At 38.7% G+C, this 16,421-nt stretch overlaps 1 protein-coding gene across 1 annotated transcript in view; it reads right to left on the bottom strand.

Moving 5' to 3' along the window:
* The window catches only part of PDE11A (phosphodiesterase 11A), a 357,140-nt gene that overhangs the window by 145,023 nt on the left and 195,696 nt on the right, over positions 1-16,421 (bottom strand). Inside the window, exons 7-9 of the mRNA XM_008687179.2 lie at positions 15,014-15,089; positions 12,489-12,556; positions 11,659-11,751 (exon numbers count right to left, since the gene is read on the bottom strand). Of these exons, the coding sequence (XP_008685401.2) occupies positions 11,659-11,751; positions 12,489-12,556; positions 15,014-15,089 (237 nt within the window). The remainder of the gene's footprint in view (positions 1-11,658; positions 11,752-12,488; positions 12,557-15,013; positions 15,090-16,421) is intronic.

The following is a 16,421-nucleotide window of genomic DNA, read 5'->3' as shown; positions in this document are numbered from 1 at the left end:
ACGAAGCCTTTGTCTGTATTGCTTGAGACCCTGGCAGTCCAAGTCCCCTGCCTGGGTCCCACGCTTTGAAGGGCTCCACTGTGGCTCTCTTGGGGAATTCAATAGTATGTAAGTGGACAGTGAGAGAGAGGGCTAAGGCCAGTTACAAAGCCTTGCCAGTTGGTAAACACTGAAGTCCAAGGGAAAGGGGACATCACCCTGAAAACTCAGAGAAAATATACCTCTGATAGCATCCCATGCAAGGGCCATTACCTTTCAGAAATATTATGCTTAGTGTCTTCAATAAGATATAAGAAGCTAGAGCAGAAAACCATATAGGTAAAATAGGTCTGGGTTAAGTTGTAAAAAACAAAGAATGAGATAACAAAGGTCAACTGTCACTTTCTCCTGGACGGAACTGCAATAGCACCTATTTCCAGTTACTCTTTATTAAAGCATCTTGCTTTGTTTTCTTTATGACACATCATCATGAATTTATCTTGCTAACTTATTTGTTTACTTATCTACTGCTTGTCTTTTCCCATAGAATATAAGGTGCATGAGAATAGGAATATTACTTGTTTGCTTACTGCTGAATCCTCAGTACCTAGAACAGTATCCACCACAAAGTACCTCAACAAATACTTATTCAGGGATTGAATACACAGCCAACAACATGCAAATGGGACTGGTTAACATACGGGAAAATTTCAAGGGAGTCCAAATTATAATAGCAGAATTTATATGCTGATTGGAGTTCATAAAGATCTTTTTTTTTTTTTTAATGCAAGAGTTCAGGATTGACAAATCATTGGAAAAGAATAGAGAGGCCAGAAGTGGACTGACACTTCTAGTCATTTGTTCTTCAACAAAGGTGCTAAAATGATCCAATGGAGAAAAAAGAACAGTTTAATAAATAGGATGTATAATAAAATGAACCTCAACTGCCACCATGTACAAAGATTACTGAGATGGATCATAGAGCCAAATGTAAAACCTAAGACCATAAAGCTTTTAGATGAAAACATATTCTTGATTTGTGGGCAGGCAAAGGTTTTTTTATACCACAGAAAGTAATAAACTTAAAACTGAAAGAAATGACAAATTAGACTTCACCAAAATGAAAACAGCTGCTCATCAAAAGACACCATGAAGAAAATGAATAAGCAAGATACAGATTTGGAGAAAACATTTAGAACACATATATTGGACCAAGGATCAGTATCCAGGATATATACAGAAGTCCTACCATCCAGTAATACAAAGGCAAGCAATCCAGTTATAAGTGGGCAGAAATTTGGGAGTTCACAAAAGATATATAAATGGTAAATAAACACATAAAAATGCAGAACTTTATTAGTTGTAATTTTTTATATTTATATTGCTGTATATTGTATATTTAAAATTAAAACCACAATAAAATATCACTACATATTTACGAAAATGGCTAGAATTAAAAACAATGATGGCACCAAATACTGATGAGACTGTGAAACAACTAAAACTTTCATAGTTACTAGATAGGTAAAGTACAATGGTACTTCCCACATTGGAAGAAAAACATATCTGACGTTTTCTTATAAAACTAATATACAGGGTGCCTGGTGGCTCAGTTGGTTAAGTGTCTGACTCTTGGTTTTGGCTCAGGTCATGATCTCATGGGTTGTGAGACTGAGCCCTGTGTTGGGCTCTGTGCTCAGCAGGGGAGTCTGCTTGAGGATTCTCACCCTTTGCCCCTCCCTGCACTCACTCTTTTCTTTTCTTTCTTCCTTTTTCTTTCTCTCTCTCTCCAAAATAAATAAATAAATCTTAAAAAAATAAAACTAAATATACACTGACCTTTTGATTTAGTAATTCTAGTACTAGAATTTAGCCCAAGAGAAATAAAAGCATATGTTTACAAAAATAATTTTTACAAAAATATTCATACAGCTTCATTCATAGAGCCCAAATTGGAAATAGCCTGTGTATTGATCAATGGGAGAATGGATAAACAAATTGTGGTATAATCCCATAATGAAATACTAATTATCAATTAAAAGGAATAAACTTACATACATACCCAATATGGGTGACTCTCAAATGCATTGCACTGGCTGAAAGAAGCATTAAACAAAAGATTTCATATTGTATAATTTAATTTATGTGAAATTCTAGAATGTGTAAAACTAATCAATGGTAGAAAAATCAGAACAGTGATTATCTCTAGGAGTGGTGGTGGGTGTCTCTGGGAAGAGGCATGGGGGAACACTTTCTGCACTTTATCTCTCTCTTCGTCCTCTGGGACTCCTATGATATGAATGCTATTATGTTTCACTGAGGCACTGAGTACTCTAAGTCTACCTTCGTGGTTCATTACCTTTCTTTCCCTCTTCTTTTCGGCTTCATTATTTTCCATAATTCTACCTTCTATATCACTGATTCATTCCTGTGTTTCGTCCATCCTGATTTTTATGGCCTCCATTTGGGTTTGCATCTCAGTTATAGCATTTTTAATCTTGGCCTGACTAGATTTTAGTTCTTTTATCTCTGTAGTAAGGGATTCTCTGGTGTCTTCTACGCTTTTTCCAAGCCCAGCTAGTATCCTTATAATTGCTGTTTTAAATTCTAGCTCAGACATCTTACTTGTGCTTGTAGTGATTAAATCCCTGGCCATGAGTTCTACCTTGGGTTCTTTCTTTTGGGGTGAATTCCTTTGTCTTGTCATTTTGTCCAGAAAAGAAAAGAATAGAAAAAAGAACAGCAAAACAAACAAAACAAAACAAAAAAACAAAGAAAAAGGGGGGAAATCCCCCAAGAAAAACAGTAACACAAAACAAGAAACCAAACCAAACCAACCAAAACCAAAACCAAAACAAAACACAGATCCTGAGTGGGTTTTGGTCTGCTTGTTAAAAGAATCTAGATCCCCAAATAAAAAATACAATACAATACAATACAATGAAAGTAGACAAAAAAGTAAAAAAATATGAAACTATACATATAAATTTAAAAAAAATTAAAAAATTAAAAAGGGAACTGGAGAATATAAGAAAATAAATGAAAAAATAATAAAAATAAAATAAATAAAGAATAAAAGTAAAAAGGGAGCTCAATCTTATTTCCCCTAGAGCTGAAGCTTAGTGTGAGCTAGATGCCCGCGCTGGTCTTCTGGGGGAGGGGCCCGAGCGCTGATTCTCAGGCTGACTCGGTTCAGTGGAAAGGGGTCTCCAGGGCGAGGGAGTTGGGGCTTAGTGTACAAGGCTCCGGCCTCCACTAGGTGGTGCTGTTTTGCTCCCTGAAGGCTTTCAGGACTGATGGGCAGGATGAAATGGCTGCTCCCCCCTTGCTCTCAAGCCTGGGACCTGAAAGTTCGAGGCCCCTACTCTTCAGTAGCCCTCACAGAAAAGCAATCAATCACCCTATTTGTTTCCCTGGTTTCTGTCTGAACCCTGTGTTCAAAGTAGCAAGTGAAAAGTGGAAGCCCACAGTATCTGTTTAATTGGTCTTTCCTGTACCTTATATCCAAAGAAGTTCAAGAAAGTTGGCATGATTATTCTCTTAGGGCCTTTTAGAAAGCTACAATTATTTGGTCATAATTTATAAACTAGCTCAGTTAAGAGCCAGAAATTTTCATAAAGAACAGTTTCCAAAGTGTTGTCTGTTTTAAGATTTTTTATTTATTTATTTATTTTTAAGATTTTATTTATTTGACAGGGATAGAGACAGCCGGCGAGAGAGGGAACACCAGCAGGGGGAGTGGGAGAGGAAGAAGCAGGCTCCCAGCAGAGGAGCCCGATGTGGGACTCGATCCCAGAACGCCGGGATCACGCCCTGAGCCAAAGGCAGACGCCTAACGACTGCGCTACCCAGGCACCCCAGCAAAGTGTTGTCTGTTTTAAAAGTAACTTAAGAGGTAGTAGTAGCTACAATGGGGAACTAATGACCTTATAACCACTCAGGGAAGTAGTTCATTTGGGTTTCCTTTTTATCCTTTCTTCAAAAGAAGTGTTTACACAATGCAACATGTCTTCAGTAAAGAAGATTTTACAAATGAGAACAATTCCACTTCTGCTGAGTGTTGCATTTGGCCTTATAATTGATAACCTGTAGCCAATGAACCTGCGAATAAACAAGGATCTTCCAAGGGTAGACATTTATCATTCGGACAATCATTGGATCATGGTTGGGCAATAACTAGGTCTGGAAACTCATTTTGGTAGATAACAGCATGTTTAAATGGGACTCTTTCTGTCTGACTTAATAGTTGAGAACAACAGATACCACATTCTAAAGGGAGGTGCTAGGCCACCTAGGCTACCAATACAGGACTTAGAAAGAAGATGCCCCAACCCACTTCTGCTAGCTTCAAGCTAAGGTGCTCATTCCCCATCTCTGCATTGTATGAGACAAGGAAAACAATTCATGAGAGGGCCCAATATTGAAAATCTTTTAGTTAGGGTTTTTTAAGGGTTCCTTCCAGAAAACCACATGTAGAACCTAATATGTATACCCCCAGAGTGTGGTGTAGGAACAGACTAGTCACTGATTCATGCCTAAAAATTGTAAAGGTTAGTGGGTAAGAGGAGAGGGCTACTTTGTGCAATCTAATGGTCTAAGACATGTGACTTCCATGGGCCGAATGGACCCATGAAAGATAACCAGGCTTAAAAGGGCTCTGACCTTTGAGCAATGAATGGATGAACAAAATATGGTATATACTTACAGTGGAATTTTATTCAGCCTTAAAAAATAAGGAAATTCTGACACAAGTACAACATGAATGAACCTTGAAGACGTTATGCTAAGTGAAATAAGTCGACTTAGTCACAAAAGGGCAAATGTTGTATGATTCTGCTTCCATGAGGTATCTAGAGGAGTCAAGTTCATAGACATAAAGTGGAAGAGTGGTTGCCAAGGGCTGGAGAGGGGAGTGAGAAGTTAGTGTTTCATGGGCAGAGAGTTTTAGTCTGGGAAGAGCAAACAGTTCTGTAGATGGATGATGGTGATGATTGCACAACATTGTTAATTTACTAAATGCCAGTGAACTGTGCACTTAAAAAGGGTAAACTTTATGTTGTGTTTATTTGACCACAATAAATAAAAGTGAAAAACAAAAATAGATCCTAAGAAAGAGGACTTCCTGAAGGAGTAAGATGATCTCCACAGAGGGAGGGTGTGCATGGGCCACTGGAAACCAGCACCTGAGAGAGGATTATAACCTGTCAGTCAGGAGAAGCAAACCCATATCAGGGACTGTCAACGGGAGATTCCTAGCCCCCAGAACCCTCTGAAGGATTCATGAAAGCAACTCACAATAAAAGAGAATGTTGGTGCTTGACGCAGAGGGCCTTGAAACCAGGTTAGGACAGCACCAGTCTTGTAAGAGTTTGCTCTTTATCCTACTTCCAGCCTGCTCCCTGCACCTGTCCTGGGAAGGAGGTGAAGTGAAGAAGAGTAAAGTAGCCCACTGTGACCCTCTCCTGACCATAGGCTTCTAATCTCTGGGAAGCAGAGGAGCTTGGAGGCTATTGAACATCTGAGTGTGTCAGAAGAGCAAGGGAGGAGAGCCAGAGAGTTCATCCAGGAGTAGGGAAGATTAGTTCAAGAGGGTAGGTCTAAAGGAAGAGGGAGGACAAAGAATGGAGTGGTATTCTGTTGGCACCCTATGAGTCAATTGTGTCAATTACCCAGTTAGAGAAAATTTTCTCCTTGGAGCTTAGGAGATTCTGCATGGCAGAATTATCTTCAGGAAGCCAGGTTGGCCCCTTAATCATCATCTAGGGAAATAGCCCAGGGGAGATGGTATCTGGGAGGAGATCTCCCCGAAAATAAATAAATAGAAACAATTGGCATTCACGGCCTATAAAGGAGAAAGGGAATACAGAGGTATGTTGTGCCAGTCTGTGGCTAGCAAGTCTACCACTGGTGACCGCCAGCTCTTCCAGCACAGCCCAAGCTTTTCCCTTTTGGAATGTTGATATGGCCAACCGAAATAGCTAGCTGTGGCTGCATGCATGCATTCATTCAATATACTCTTGTTGAGTACCAGTATCTATAAAACCCAACAGGACATAATCACATACTTTAACATACACGCGTTCTAGCAGAGGAAAACGATAAAAAATTAACTATAATCTGGGACAAAGAGAGGAACAAGTAAGCGTGGGATTCGAAGATTTATAGGAAAGATTACATTTAAATTGAGCTTTGAATGACATAACAATTTTAGGGGGTGACAGCATAATTGGAACAGAGAATAACTGAAGTGGAGAGGATGTTAGAGATCAGACGGCAGAGAAGCAGGTGGCTGATATGGAGAATACGACGTAGTTGAGTTTTTTGTAAGTAGCATAGAATACTCTGAAAAGAGAAATGGAGAGCCAGGGGTAGGAAGATAGTTTGGTACGAGCTTTCAAAGGGCCCCAAAGGCCAGGAAGTTTGTACTCTGATAAGTAATGGGGGAGTAATTTTGGATCTGTGAGTGAGTGAGTGAGTGAGCGATTGAGTGAGTGATGCAATCTGAAATATGGCTTAGGAAGAACAGATAGATGGCTATTACAATGGCTCAGTCAAGGGGTAATGAAGCCCTTAAGTGGGATGGCTGCTGTGGCAATTGGAAAGGAAGAGATGGATGGGAGAGGCTTTGGGGATGTAGAATAAATGGGGCTTGGCTCCTGATTGCATATGCCCTTTCCACACCCTCTGTCTGACCCTCATCCCTTCCTTCCTCTGATCACAGAAGGGTAGAAGGTGTCCCTTAATACGCTGACTTAATATTTTCTGGAAAATTTCTCATCAGTGTCAGGCGAGGCTTCATTTGCATTTTCTATGAAAGACACCCCAAAGGACAATTCTTGATGTTCAAAATGAAGAAATAATATTCTGATTTACATTCATACTGTATTTTCTCTGTCTTCTGGACTTTAGGTGAAGTTTCCCCCTTTTATCATAGGATTCTTTCACTCAGAAAATGTGAACATACATTAGTATACTTCCCGTGAAGCTCTTGGCACTCCGGTATAATGGAAATCAGGATAATAAAACTAGAGTTATTAAAAATGATAGTAAATTCCTCTCTTTGTTCCATTATTCAGCTTTAAGACCATTTCTGCTCTCTAAGAGTCTTAGAGTATTTGTTTTATATATTTAGGAAAAAGAACTTTAACAATAGAATTATATAACTAAATTATGAGAAATTAAGAAAAGCAGTCATCAAAACAATAGTGTTTTATAATTCACTTGTTAAACAAAATACAGACAATGTATTAGCCACTTCAGTTTTTTAAAGGCCAGAAAAGAAGAAAGTATATCATATGTTCATATTGCTATTTTTTGCCATTTGTGGATTAGGTTAAAATGAGCTGAAGTAGCCAGTATGTGGCAACAGGGAAGGGACCCCTAGCCTGACAGGTCTTTTGGGGAGGCTTTGCCCTTGGTGATGTATAGCTTTTGAAGACCTGCATGGCTATTTTTGACATTGGAAAATTTGTATTTACACCCCCTGGACTTTTCTGTAGAAACCTACAGGGCGACAGGAGCCACAGAAAATGGGCCTGCATTAAGTGAGCCATGGGGTGCAGGGGCGAGCCACGGGGCACAGGGGTGAGCCCCCACACACTGCAGCAGGGCAGCTGCAACCCTACTGGGATGCTCCGTGGTGGAACATGGTGCGTGCCGAGTCTCTAGGAAATTAGGGATCTGTTTTCAGCTCAAACTTCAAGCAGGAAAGGATTGTCCTCAAGAAAAGGAGCAAACAATTATACCTCTTCCTCAGCCCCTCAATCAGCGCAGTTTTATAGCAACTCTTGGGCTGAGCATGCAGAACTTGGTGCAGATTAAGGGGCAGCAAGTGCTCTGGTTAATAGAACAGGTAGCTTTTATGAAGTGCTTACTGTAAACACTCCCTAAGCACTTTCCCTGTGTTGTTTTATTCTACTGTTAAAAACACCTATCTTATCATACCCATTTAACACATGAAAAGCCGAGATTGAGAAGTTAAGTTGTCCAAGATCCCAAGCAACAACCAGGATTCAGTCCTAACCAGACTGATGAGACCAATGCAAAAGACAAGGCTCTGCATCTTCTCCCCACACTGCCTCCTGCTCAGGTAAAGCCAGCAGCCTCCTCGGCAGGGGATCTCCATGCAGAGCAAGGGGTGCCTTAAGAGTGTACTTCTGGCCAGCGCTGAATGTTTGGGCAAGCATTCATATGAAGAAGACTTCCCAGAGAAGAAGGAAAATATTGACCTTCAGAGAATGCACAAGGTGGCATTTTTTATTAAAAATGCCTGGGGTGGTGATGGGGGAACGCCTGGGTGGCTCAGTCGGTTAACTGCCTTAAAACTCTTCACAGTTTAGAGATAGAGGGAACATAACTCAATAGCATAAAAGCCGGATATGAAAAGCCCACAGTAAATGTCATTCTCAATGGGGGAAAACTGAGAGCTTCCCCCTAAGGTCAAGACCACGGCATGGATGTTCACTATCACCACTGTTGTTCAACACAGTACTAGAAGTCCTAGATGCAACAATCAGACAACAGAAAGAAATAAAAGGCATCTGCATTGGCCAGGAACTCAAACTCTCACTCTTTGCAGATGACATGATGCTTTATGTAGAAAACCCCCAAGATTCCACCCCAAAATTGCTAGAACTCTTACAGGAATTCAGCAATGTGGCAGGATAGAAAAATCAATGCACAGAAATCAGTTGCATTTCTATACACTGACAATGTGACTGAAGAAAGAGAAATTAAGGAATCAATCCCATTTACAACTGCACTCAAAACCATAAGATACCTGGGAATAAACCTAACCAAAGAGGTAAAGAATCTGTACTTTAAAAACTACAGAACACTGATGAAAGAAATTGAGGAAGAACACAAAGAAATGGAAAAACATTCCATGCTCATGGATTGGAAGAGCAAATATTTAAAATGTCTATGCTACCTTGAGCAATCTATATGTACAATGCAATCCCTATCAAAATACCATCAACTTTTTTCACAGAGCTGGAACTAATAATCCTAAAATTTGTATGGAACCAGAAAAGACCCCGAATAGCCAAAGGAATGTTGAAAAAGAAAACCAAAGCTGGTGGCATCACAATGCCCGACTTAAAGCTCTATTAAAAAGCTGTATCATTAAGACAGTACGGTACTGGCACAAAAACAGATACATAGATCAATGGAACAGAAGAGAGAACCCAGAAATGGACCCTCAACTCTATGGTCAACTAATCTTTGACAAGGCAGGAAAGAATATCCAATGGAAAGAGGACAGTCTCTTCAACAAATGGTGTTGGGAAAATTGGACAGCCACATGCAGAAGAATGAAACTGTATCATTTCTTTACATTATACACAAAAATATTCAATACTCATTTCTTTACATCATACTCAAAACGGATGAAAGACCTAAATGTGAGACAGGAATCCGTCAAAATCCAAGAGGAGAACACAGGCAGCAACCTCTGTGACCTTGGTGGTAGCAACTTTTTACTAGACGTATCTCCAAAGGCAAGAGAAACAAAGGCAAAAATGAACTGCTGGGACTTCATCAAGATAAAAAGCTTTTGCACAGCAAAGGAAACAGTCGACAAAACCAAAAGACAATGGACAGAATGGGAGAAGATATTTGCAAATGTCTTATCAGATAAAGGGCTAGTATCCAAAATCTATAAAGAACTTCTCAAACTTAACACTCAAAAAACAAATAATCCAAACAAGAAATGGGCAGGAGACATGAACAGACATTTCTCCAAAGAAGACATCCAAATGGCTAACAGACACATGAAAAAATGCTCCACATCACTCCACATCAGGGAAATACAAATCAAAACCACGATGAGATACCACCTCACACCCATCAGAAGGGCTAAAATTAACAAGTCAGGAAACAACAGATGTTGGCGAGGATGTGGAGAAAGAGGAACCCTCTACACTGCTGGTGGGACTGGAAGCTGGTGCATCCACTCTGGAAAACAGTATGGAGGTTCCTCAAAAAGTTGAAAATAGAGCTACCCTATGACCTGGCAATTGCACTATGAGGGATTTACCCCAAAGGTGGAAATGTAGTGATCCAAACGGGCACCTGCACCCAATGTTTATACCAGCAATGTCCACAATAGCCAAACTGTGGAAAGAGCTGAGATGTCCATCAACAGATGAATGGATAAAGAAGATGTGAGATATATATATGTATATATGTGTGTATATATATATATGTATATGTTTATGTATATATACACACACACACACAAAATGGAATACTATAGTCCATTCCAAATATATTTGTATATATTCAAAATATATTTAAATATAGTTTTATATATATATGTGTGTGTGTATGTGTGTGTGTGTGTATGTATGTATATAAAGTGGAATACTACTCAGCCATCAATAAAAACGAAATCTTGCCATTTGCAATGACATGGATAGAACTAGAGGGTATTATGCTAAGCAAAATAAATCAATCAGAGAAAGACAATTTTCATATGATCTCACTCATGTGGAATTTAAGAAACAAAACAGGATCATAAGGGAAAAAATAAAACAAGATGAAATCAGAGAGGGACACAAACCATACGGGTCTTAATCATACAAAAGAAACTGAGGGTTGCTGGAGGGGAGGGAGGTGGGGGGATGGGTAACTGGGAGATGGACATTAAGGAGGGCATGCAATATGATGAGCACTGGGTGTTGTATAAGACTGATGAGTCACTGGCCTCTACCTCTTTAAGTAATAATACATTATATGTTAATTAATTGAATTTAAATAATAAAAATGCTATAGATTCAGCTTGCAGCTAAAAAAAATGATGGGTTTGGAGCAGAATACTTTTAAATCTTTAAGTTTCTGTTCTAATGCTGTAAGTAGAGCTTAACATCTTAGTATTTTAAAAGAGCATTGTGCACGTATTGCATGGAGCACTGGGTGTTACACGCACACAATGAATCATGGAACACTACATCAAGAACTAAGGATGTACTGTATGATGACTAATATAACATAGTAAAAATTATTATTAAAAAATAATAAAAAAATCAAAAATCAAAACTCAAAATAAATAAATAAATAAGTAAATAAATAAAAGAGCATTGTGCCATTTGAGAAAAAGAAACAAGCTGGGATTCCGGAGAGAACTATTGTTTTGGGACTTAGCCTGAGGGGAGATGCAATTTAGGTCTGGGAAACAGGTTGGAGTTCTCGGTGGGAAGGGGTATGTGTCTGTGGCGGGGGAACTGGAGAATGACAGGAGCAGCTTCCCCCACCTGGGCCACATATCTTCACAGTGAAGTTTTCTTCTACGGTAAGAAAAGTTATGGATTTCCAGACTACCTATACATATTCAAAATAAGTTCATAATGCACTTAATTTTAATAAATCCTAACAAATTATTTTTGCATCTTCACTTTAAATAAACCTAACACATAAAATCTATATCTAACTGCACAACATACGATGGCCTTCGAGGAATCTGTGAACTCCCCAAAACTGTATGCAAAATTGTGTGCATATGTGCATTGTTCTAGAGAGGGTCTGTGACTTTCATCAAATTCAAACACATGACTCTAAAATAATTAAGGCCCAATGAATAGGTAATTAAAAATTGAGAAATTAGTCCCATAACAAGGACTTTTTTTCTCTCATAAAATTAGGGCTTTTAAGCATATGATCTGGACATAAATACTGACTTACATCAAGAGCCACAGACTGCTTTGCCCAGGACTTCTTCACTTGATCGTACATAATTGTATTGTTGATGCCCAGGCCACAGAAGATGACAAAAGCCTAGGAAAGAGAAAGCCCACTAATTAAAAATTGCAATAACTCATTGGTATAATCTAATAGGAAAGCAGGCAGTCATCAGAAATGGGTCCGAAAATATAATTTTATTGTACACAGAGGTAGGCCTTAGGGAAATATGCACATTAAAATTCTTAATTACTATTGTCATGTAATGACTTTATAGCTCACATTGCACATGAGAAAAATTATTAATATAATGTCATGGTGAAGAAATGACTTTATAAATTTAAAAACATACTTACAGTCTTACCAAATGTGTTCTTAATTTATTTAGGTTGCAGACTGGTTTTAGTAATTTCATTCCATTTAACTAAAGCACCTTCTTTTAGTGGCTAGGCTATAAAATATTTTGGTGAGGAAACCAAGCGAGCGTACCCATGAGGTAAATGTTAAGAGGAAGAAAGATCTAGAACCAGTTAGTAAAGAAGCTGTGAGGTATTCTCTCCTAGACGAAAAATAATCGTGGGGTTTTCATGTTGGTTACTTTGTTGGTGCAAAGTTTATAAGGATGCCTGTTCAAGGCCATCCTTTCCAGCTAGGGGGCAGACTGGAATAAAGGGAAGCTTGAAAACACAAGAAAGGTGATGGCCGTACTCACTGTGGAGCTGGCTGGCGGTTTCGCGACTCTAGATATACTCTTGACAGATTTTGGCAAGCCGCAACCAGGAGACTATTGGTGACTCAGCACTAGCCTTTGGTTCACAAATTTATTTTCTTACCTCAAAAAGTCGTTGATCTGCATCATCAAAAGCTTTCCCGTCGAGTCTATTTAACACTTGAGCCACTCCTGTGGGAAGAGTTTGGTTAATGTCATTTTTAGCACTGGCCACTGCGTTACTATAATATAATAAAGCCCAGCTGACTCAGTACCTCCCTTAGGTAACTTCAGAGACTCAGTTTAATCTCTGGTCTCCCCCAGCGCCTGCTGTTGCTATGGGACAGATCTGAGGTACGGCGATGCAGTCTATCTTCAAGGTTGTGATAGCAAAACTGGGTCACAGTGAAGCCTGGAGTTCTACCAGGCATCAGTCTGATTCCTTGAAAATGGTTTTCAAGGTGACTGTGCACAGTGACTTGGAAATATCTGACATATATACACACACACATATGCACATATATGCAATTAGATATATCACTGAGTATTAATAACTGTGTATATACATATGTGTGTGTATGTATATATATATAATTCTTTATGTTTTCAATCCCAAGGAACACAGCACTTGAGTGAGGCAGGATGGCATTGTGATTAAGAATATGGGCCCTGGCGTCATACCGCCTCAGTTCACATTTCAACTCCACCATCAGCTGTTAACCTTGAACAAGTTACCTAACTTTTTTAGCACTGAAAGTCCTCATCTGTAAAATGGGTTTTAAAATGTTCACTATCTCAGAGGGTTATGAAGATTAAATGAGATAATGTTTGAATGTTTTAAAGCATAGTGCTCCACATGGAGTGAACATTCAAGAAATGTTGGGGATTATGGTGCAGTTAACCTCCAAAGCAAGGTTAGTTCTGCTGCCTGCTACCGATGGGGCACACACGGTTCTAACAAACTTAATTCCTATGTATTTCCTCTTTCCAAAGTTCTTTTCCAGCACTGTACCAGATGTTTTGGGGCAAGACTCTCAAAACATACAACTCTAACCAGAAAAACTGACCAATCCTGAAAAACATTCTCTTATGTCCCCATTTGGTACAAACAAAAAATAGTTATAATTTTAAAGCATGCCTGTATTTTTTAAAACACCTAAGTTCCCACTAGGGAAGTAAATCATCATATGCTAGAAGACATACATAATGATGTATATATGACACAGAATGAAACACAAATTTTTAGCATGTAACAGGCAAACTGCAGTCTTAATTTGGAAAGAATAACAGATGTTTAGTGTTAGGAATGAAGGCTAGGACCGTATTTGAGATTGCCATTGGACAGCAACAGCATAGAAATAGTGTTTCTTATGCACTTTCTCTTCTCTTTAAACTTAAATATATTTAAAACTATACATGATGCAATTCAATGCTCTGTACTAGGGGCTTGAATTCCCAAATCTTAGAACATTCTTTATGTTCATTAATTTACCAATATTTTTCTGCAAATTAAGTGAACTGATGAAAAAAATTCTGTTACCGTTCAAGTCTTAACAATATTCACAGAATATTAAATCCTTTGATAAGTAGCAGTGTCTTACAGTTTAACAGGCAATGTTGGGGGGATGCAAAGAAAGGCAAACACACTAGTTGCCTTGTGTCTCTTAGAAAAAAAATCATATTTTAACTTTGTTTCAATAACTTTAACTAAAACCTCCACTCTTTATGACTTCTCTTCTTTACCCGCTCACTTCTTTCTTGGGGTTGATAACTTTCCTGACAGAGGTTCCGAGGGGAGGGAAAGGAGAAAAGAAGGGAGAAAAAACTTGGAAGCTGCTTTGATCCACAGTTCTGTTATTCTGGGTCAAGTATAACTATTTCAGAATCATCCAGACAGAAAGATGCATGCTCAGTATATATCTCATAATGCATGTTCTTTTTCCTTTGCATGTCCTCCACGTGTAAGAGCATAGATATAAACATACAGATGTAGTGGGAAAATCTGTACAGGAGTTAGGAGGCCTGACTTGTAATCCCGATCCCGCTACCAACATTCTGTGACTTTATTCTAGTCTTTGTGTAATTCCCCCACCTCACCTCAATTTCCCCACGGTAAGATAAGAGAGTTCTATCAGTTGATTTCTGAGATCCCTTCCAACTTCAAAATTACTGATGCTTGGTTAAAAGGATAAATCTTTGTTCATTGTTCTGGTTAATGTCTATTCATCAGCAGTCTGCACTTATGAAATTATATAAGAGAATGAAACATAGGTTGATGAGTTCTGGACATAAAAGAGGGGAGAAGGTATCACTTCTTGGCCTTTTTGCTAAGATCAAGCGTAAAAGGGGGGAGCAGGTAAAAAACATATGGTGTATTTTAAAGTAAATTTGTCTTTCTTTATAAAAGAAGTTTGCACTGGGGCACCTGGGTGGCACAGTTAGTTAGCATCTGACTCTTGGTTTCGATTCAGGATGTGATCTCAAGGTCATGAGACTGAGCCTTGCATCGGTGCCACCGCTCAGCATGGAGTCTACTTAAGTTTCTCTCTCCCTTTCCCTCTGCCCCTCACCTACCCTGCCCCCCCAAATAAAAAAAAGAAGAAAAAGAAAAAAGAAAAAGAAGTTTGAACTATGTAGGTAGTGTCTTACCAATTATTTGGTGGTTGCTATTCCAAATAGGGACGCAGAGAACAGATCTTGTATGGAATCCCGATATCTGGTCAGCCTAGGATATAAGAAAGCAGTTAATTAAAGTTAAACATTATTTACCCACTTCTGACTTACAGCCTACCACTCGTCATAACAGACATTTAAAGATAACTTCAAAAAAGACATATTTTAATCTGTTTTTTAATGCATACACTCACCTGCCTCTTTTAATTTAAAATATCACAATAAACATCCTAAGGAGATCAGCCCCAACCAAATATGAATCAACCCAAAGACCCCACACCAATGGTACCTCCCCCAATCCCTGCAGCCACAGAGAGCTGGATGTAAAATTCTTGAAAAATTCTAGCAACTGTCTCTGCCCTGAGTATTTAAAACATTTTAATTAAACTAGTGGTCAACATTACTCTTTGGGGACATCCGTTAGTAAAAATATTTTGAGACTATAATGCTGCCATATGTATATATACTTAAAAAAAAGGATTTTATTTATTTATCTGAGAGAGAGAGAGAGCATAAGCAGGGAGGAGGGGCAGAGGCAGAGAGAGAAGCAGACTCCTGGCTGAGGCAGGAGCTTGATGTGGGATTGCAACCCAGGACCCTGGGATCATGACCTGAGCTGAAGGCAGCCGCTTAACTGACTGAGCCACCCAGGTGCCCTGCATATATACTTTAAATATTCTCTTTAATATTCCATCTCTCACTCCTTTTTTTTTTTTTTTTTTTTTTTAGAGAGAGAGAGAGCACACACACCTGAGTTGGGGTGAGTGGGGTGGGCAGAGGGAGAGAGAATCTTAAGCAGGCTCCATGCCCAGTGGGGCTCGATCTCACAACCCTGAGATCATGACCTGAGCCAAAATCAAGAGTCGGATGCTTAACCAACTGAGCCACCTAAATGCCCCAATACTCTCTATTTTTAATATCACTAATTTTACTATATATATTATAAAACCATACACAAAAAATTGAAGTCGCAAAAATATGTGATAAATGTAGAGGTTCAGAGATCTTCTTTCTGTACTCTAGCAGACTGTCAGATGACATATTTAAAACACGAAGTTATAATTACCAGTATTAAAACCATCATTCATTAATAAGCTCCACTTAATATTAAAACCAATGGTCCATATCTAACTGTTAGATAAGAGCTACTAAAGATTGAAAGGGTCTCAGTGAGTTCATATGACCTTGATTTCTAGTGAGAATGGTCAACCTGTCATCCCAATACTATAGGAAAAAAAATAAGATACCAAGGTTTTAGATCATGGTTATTGGGGTAAAAAGGTACTTTTATATTTTTAAATGTTCATTATAGAAGTTAAGACCTACATATTTTAAACATTTGAAATTGGAAGTTCATTTACACACCTAAATTTTATGTTTGGAT

Source organism: Ursus maritimus, unplaced genomic scaffold, assembly GCF_017311325.1.
Source record: "Ursus maritimus isolate PB19 unplaced genomic scaffold, ASM1731132v1 scaffold_1, whole genome shotgun sequence".
In the NCBI taxonomy this organism is placed as follows: Eukaryota; Metazoa; Chordata; class Mammalia; order Carnivora; family Ursidae; genus Ursus; species Ursus maritimus.
Note: the sequence above shows the minus strand (reverse complement) of the source record. Positions and strands in the feature narration are given on the sequence as shown.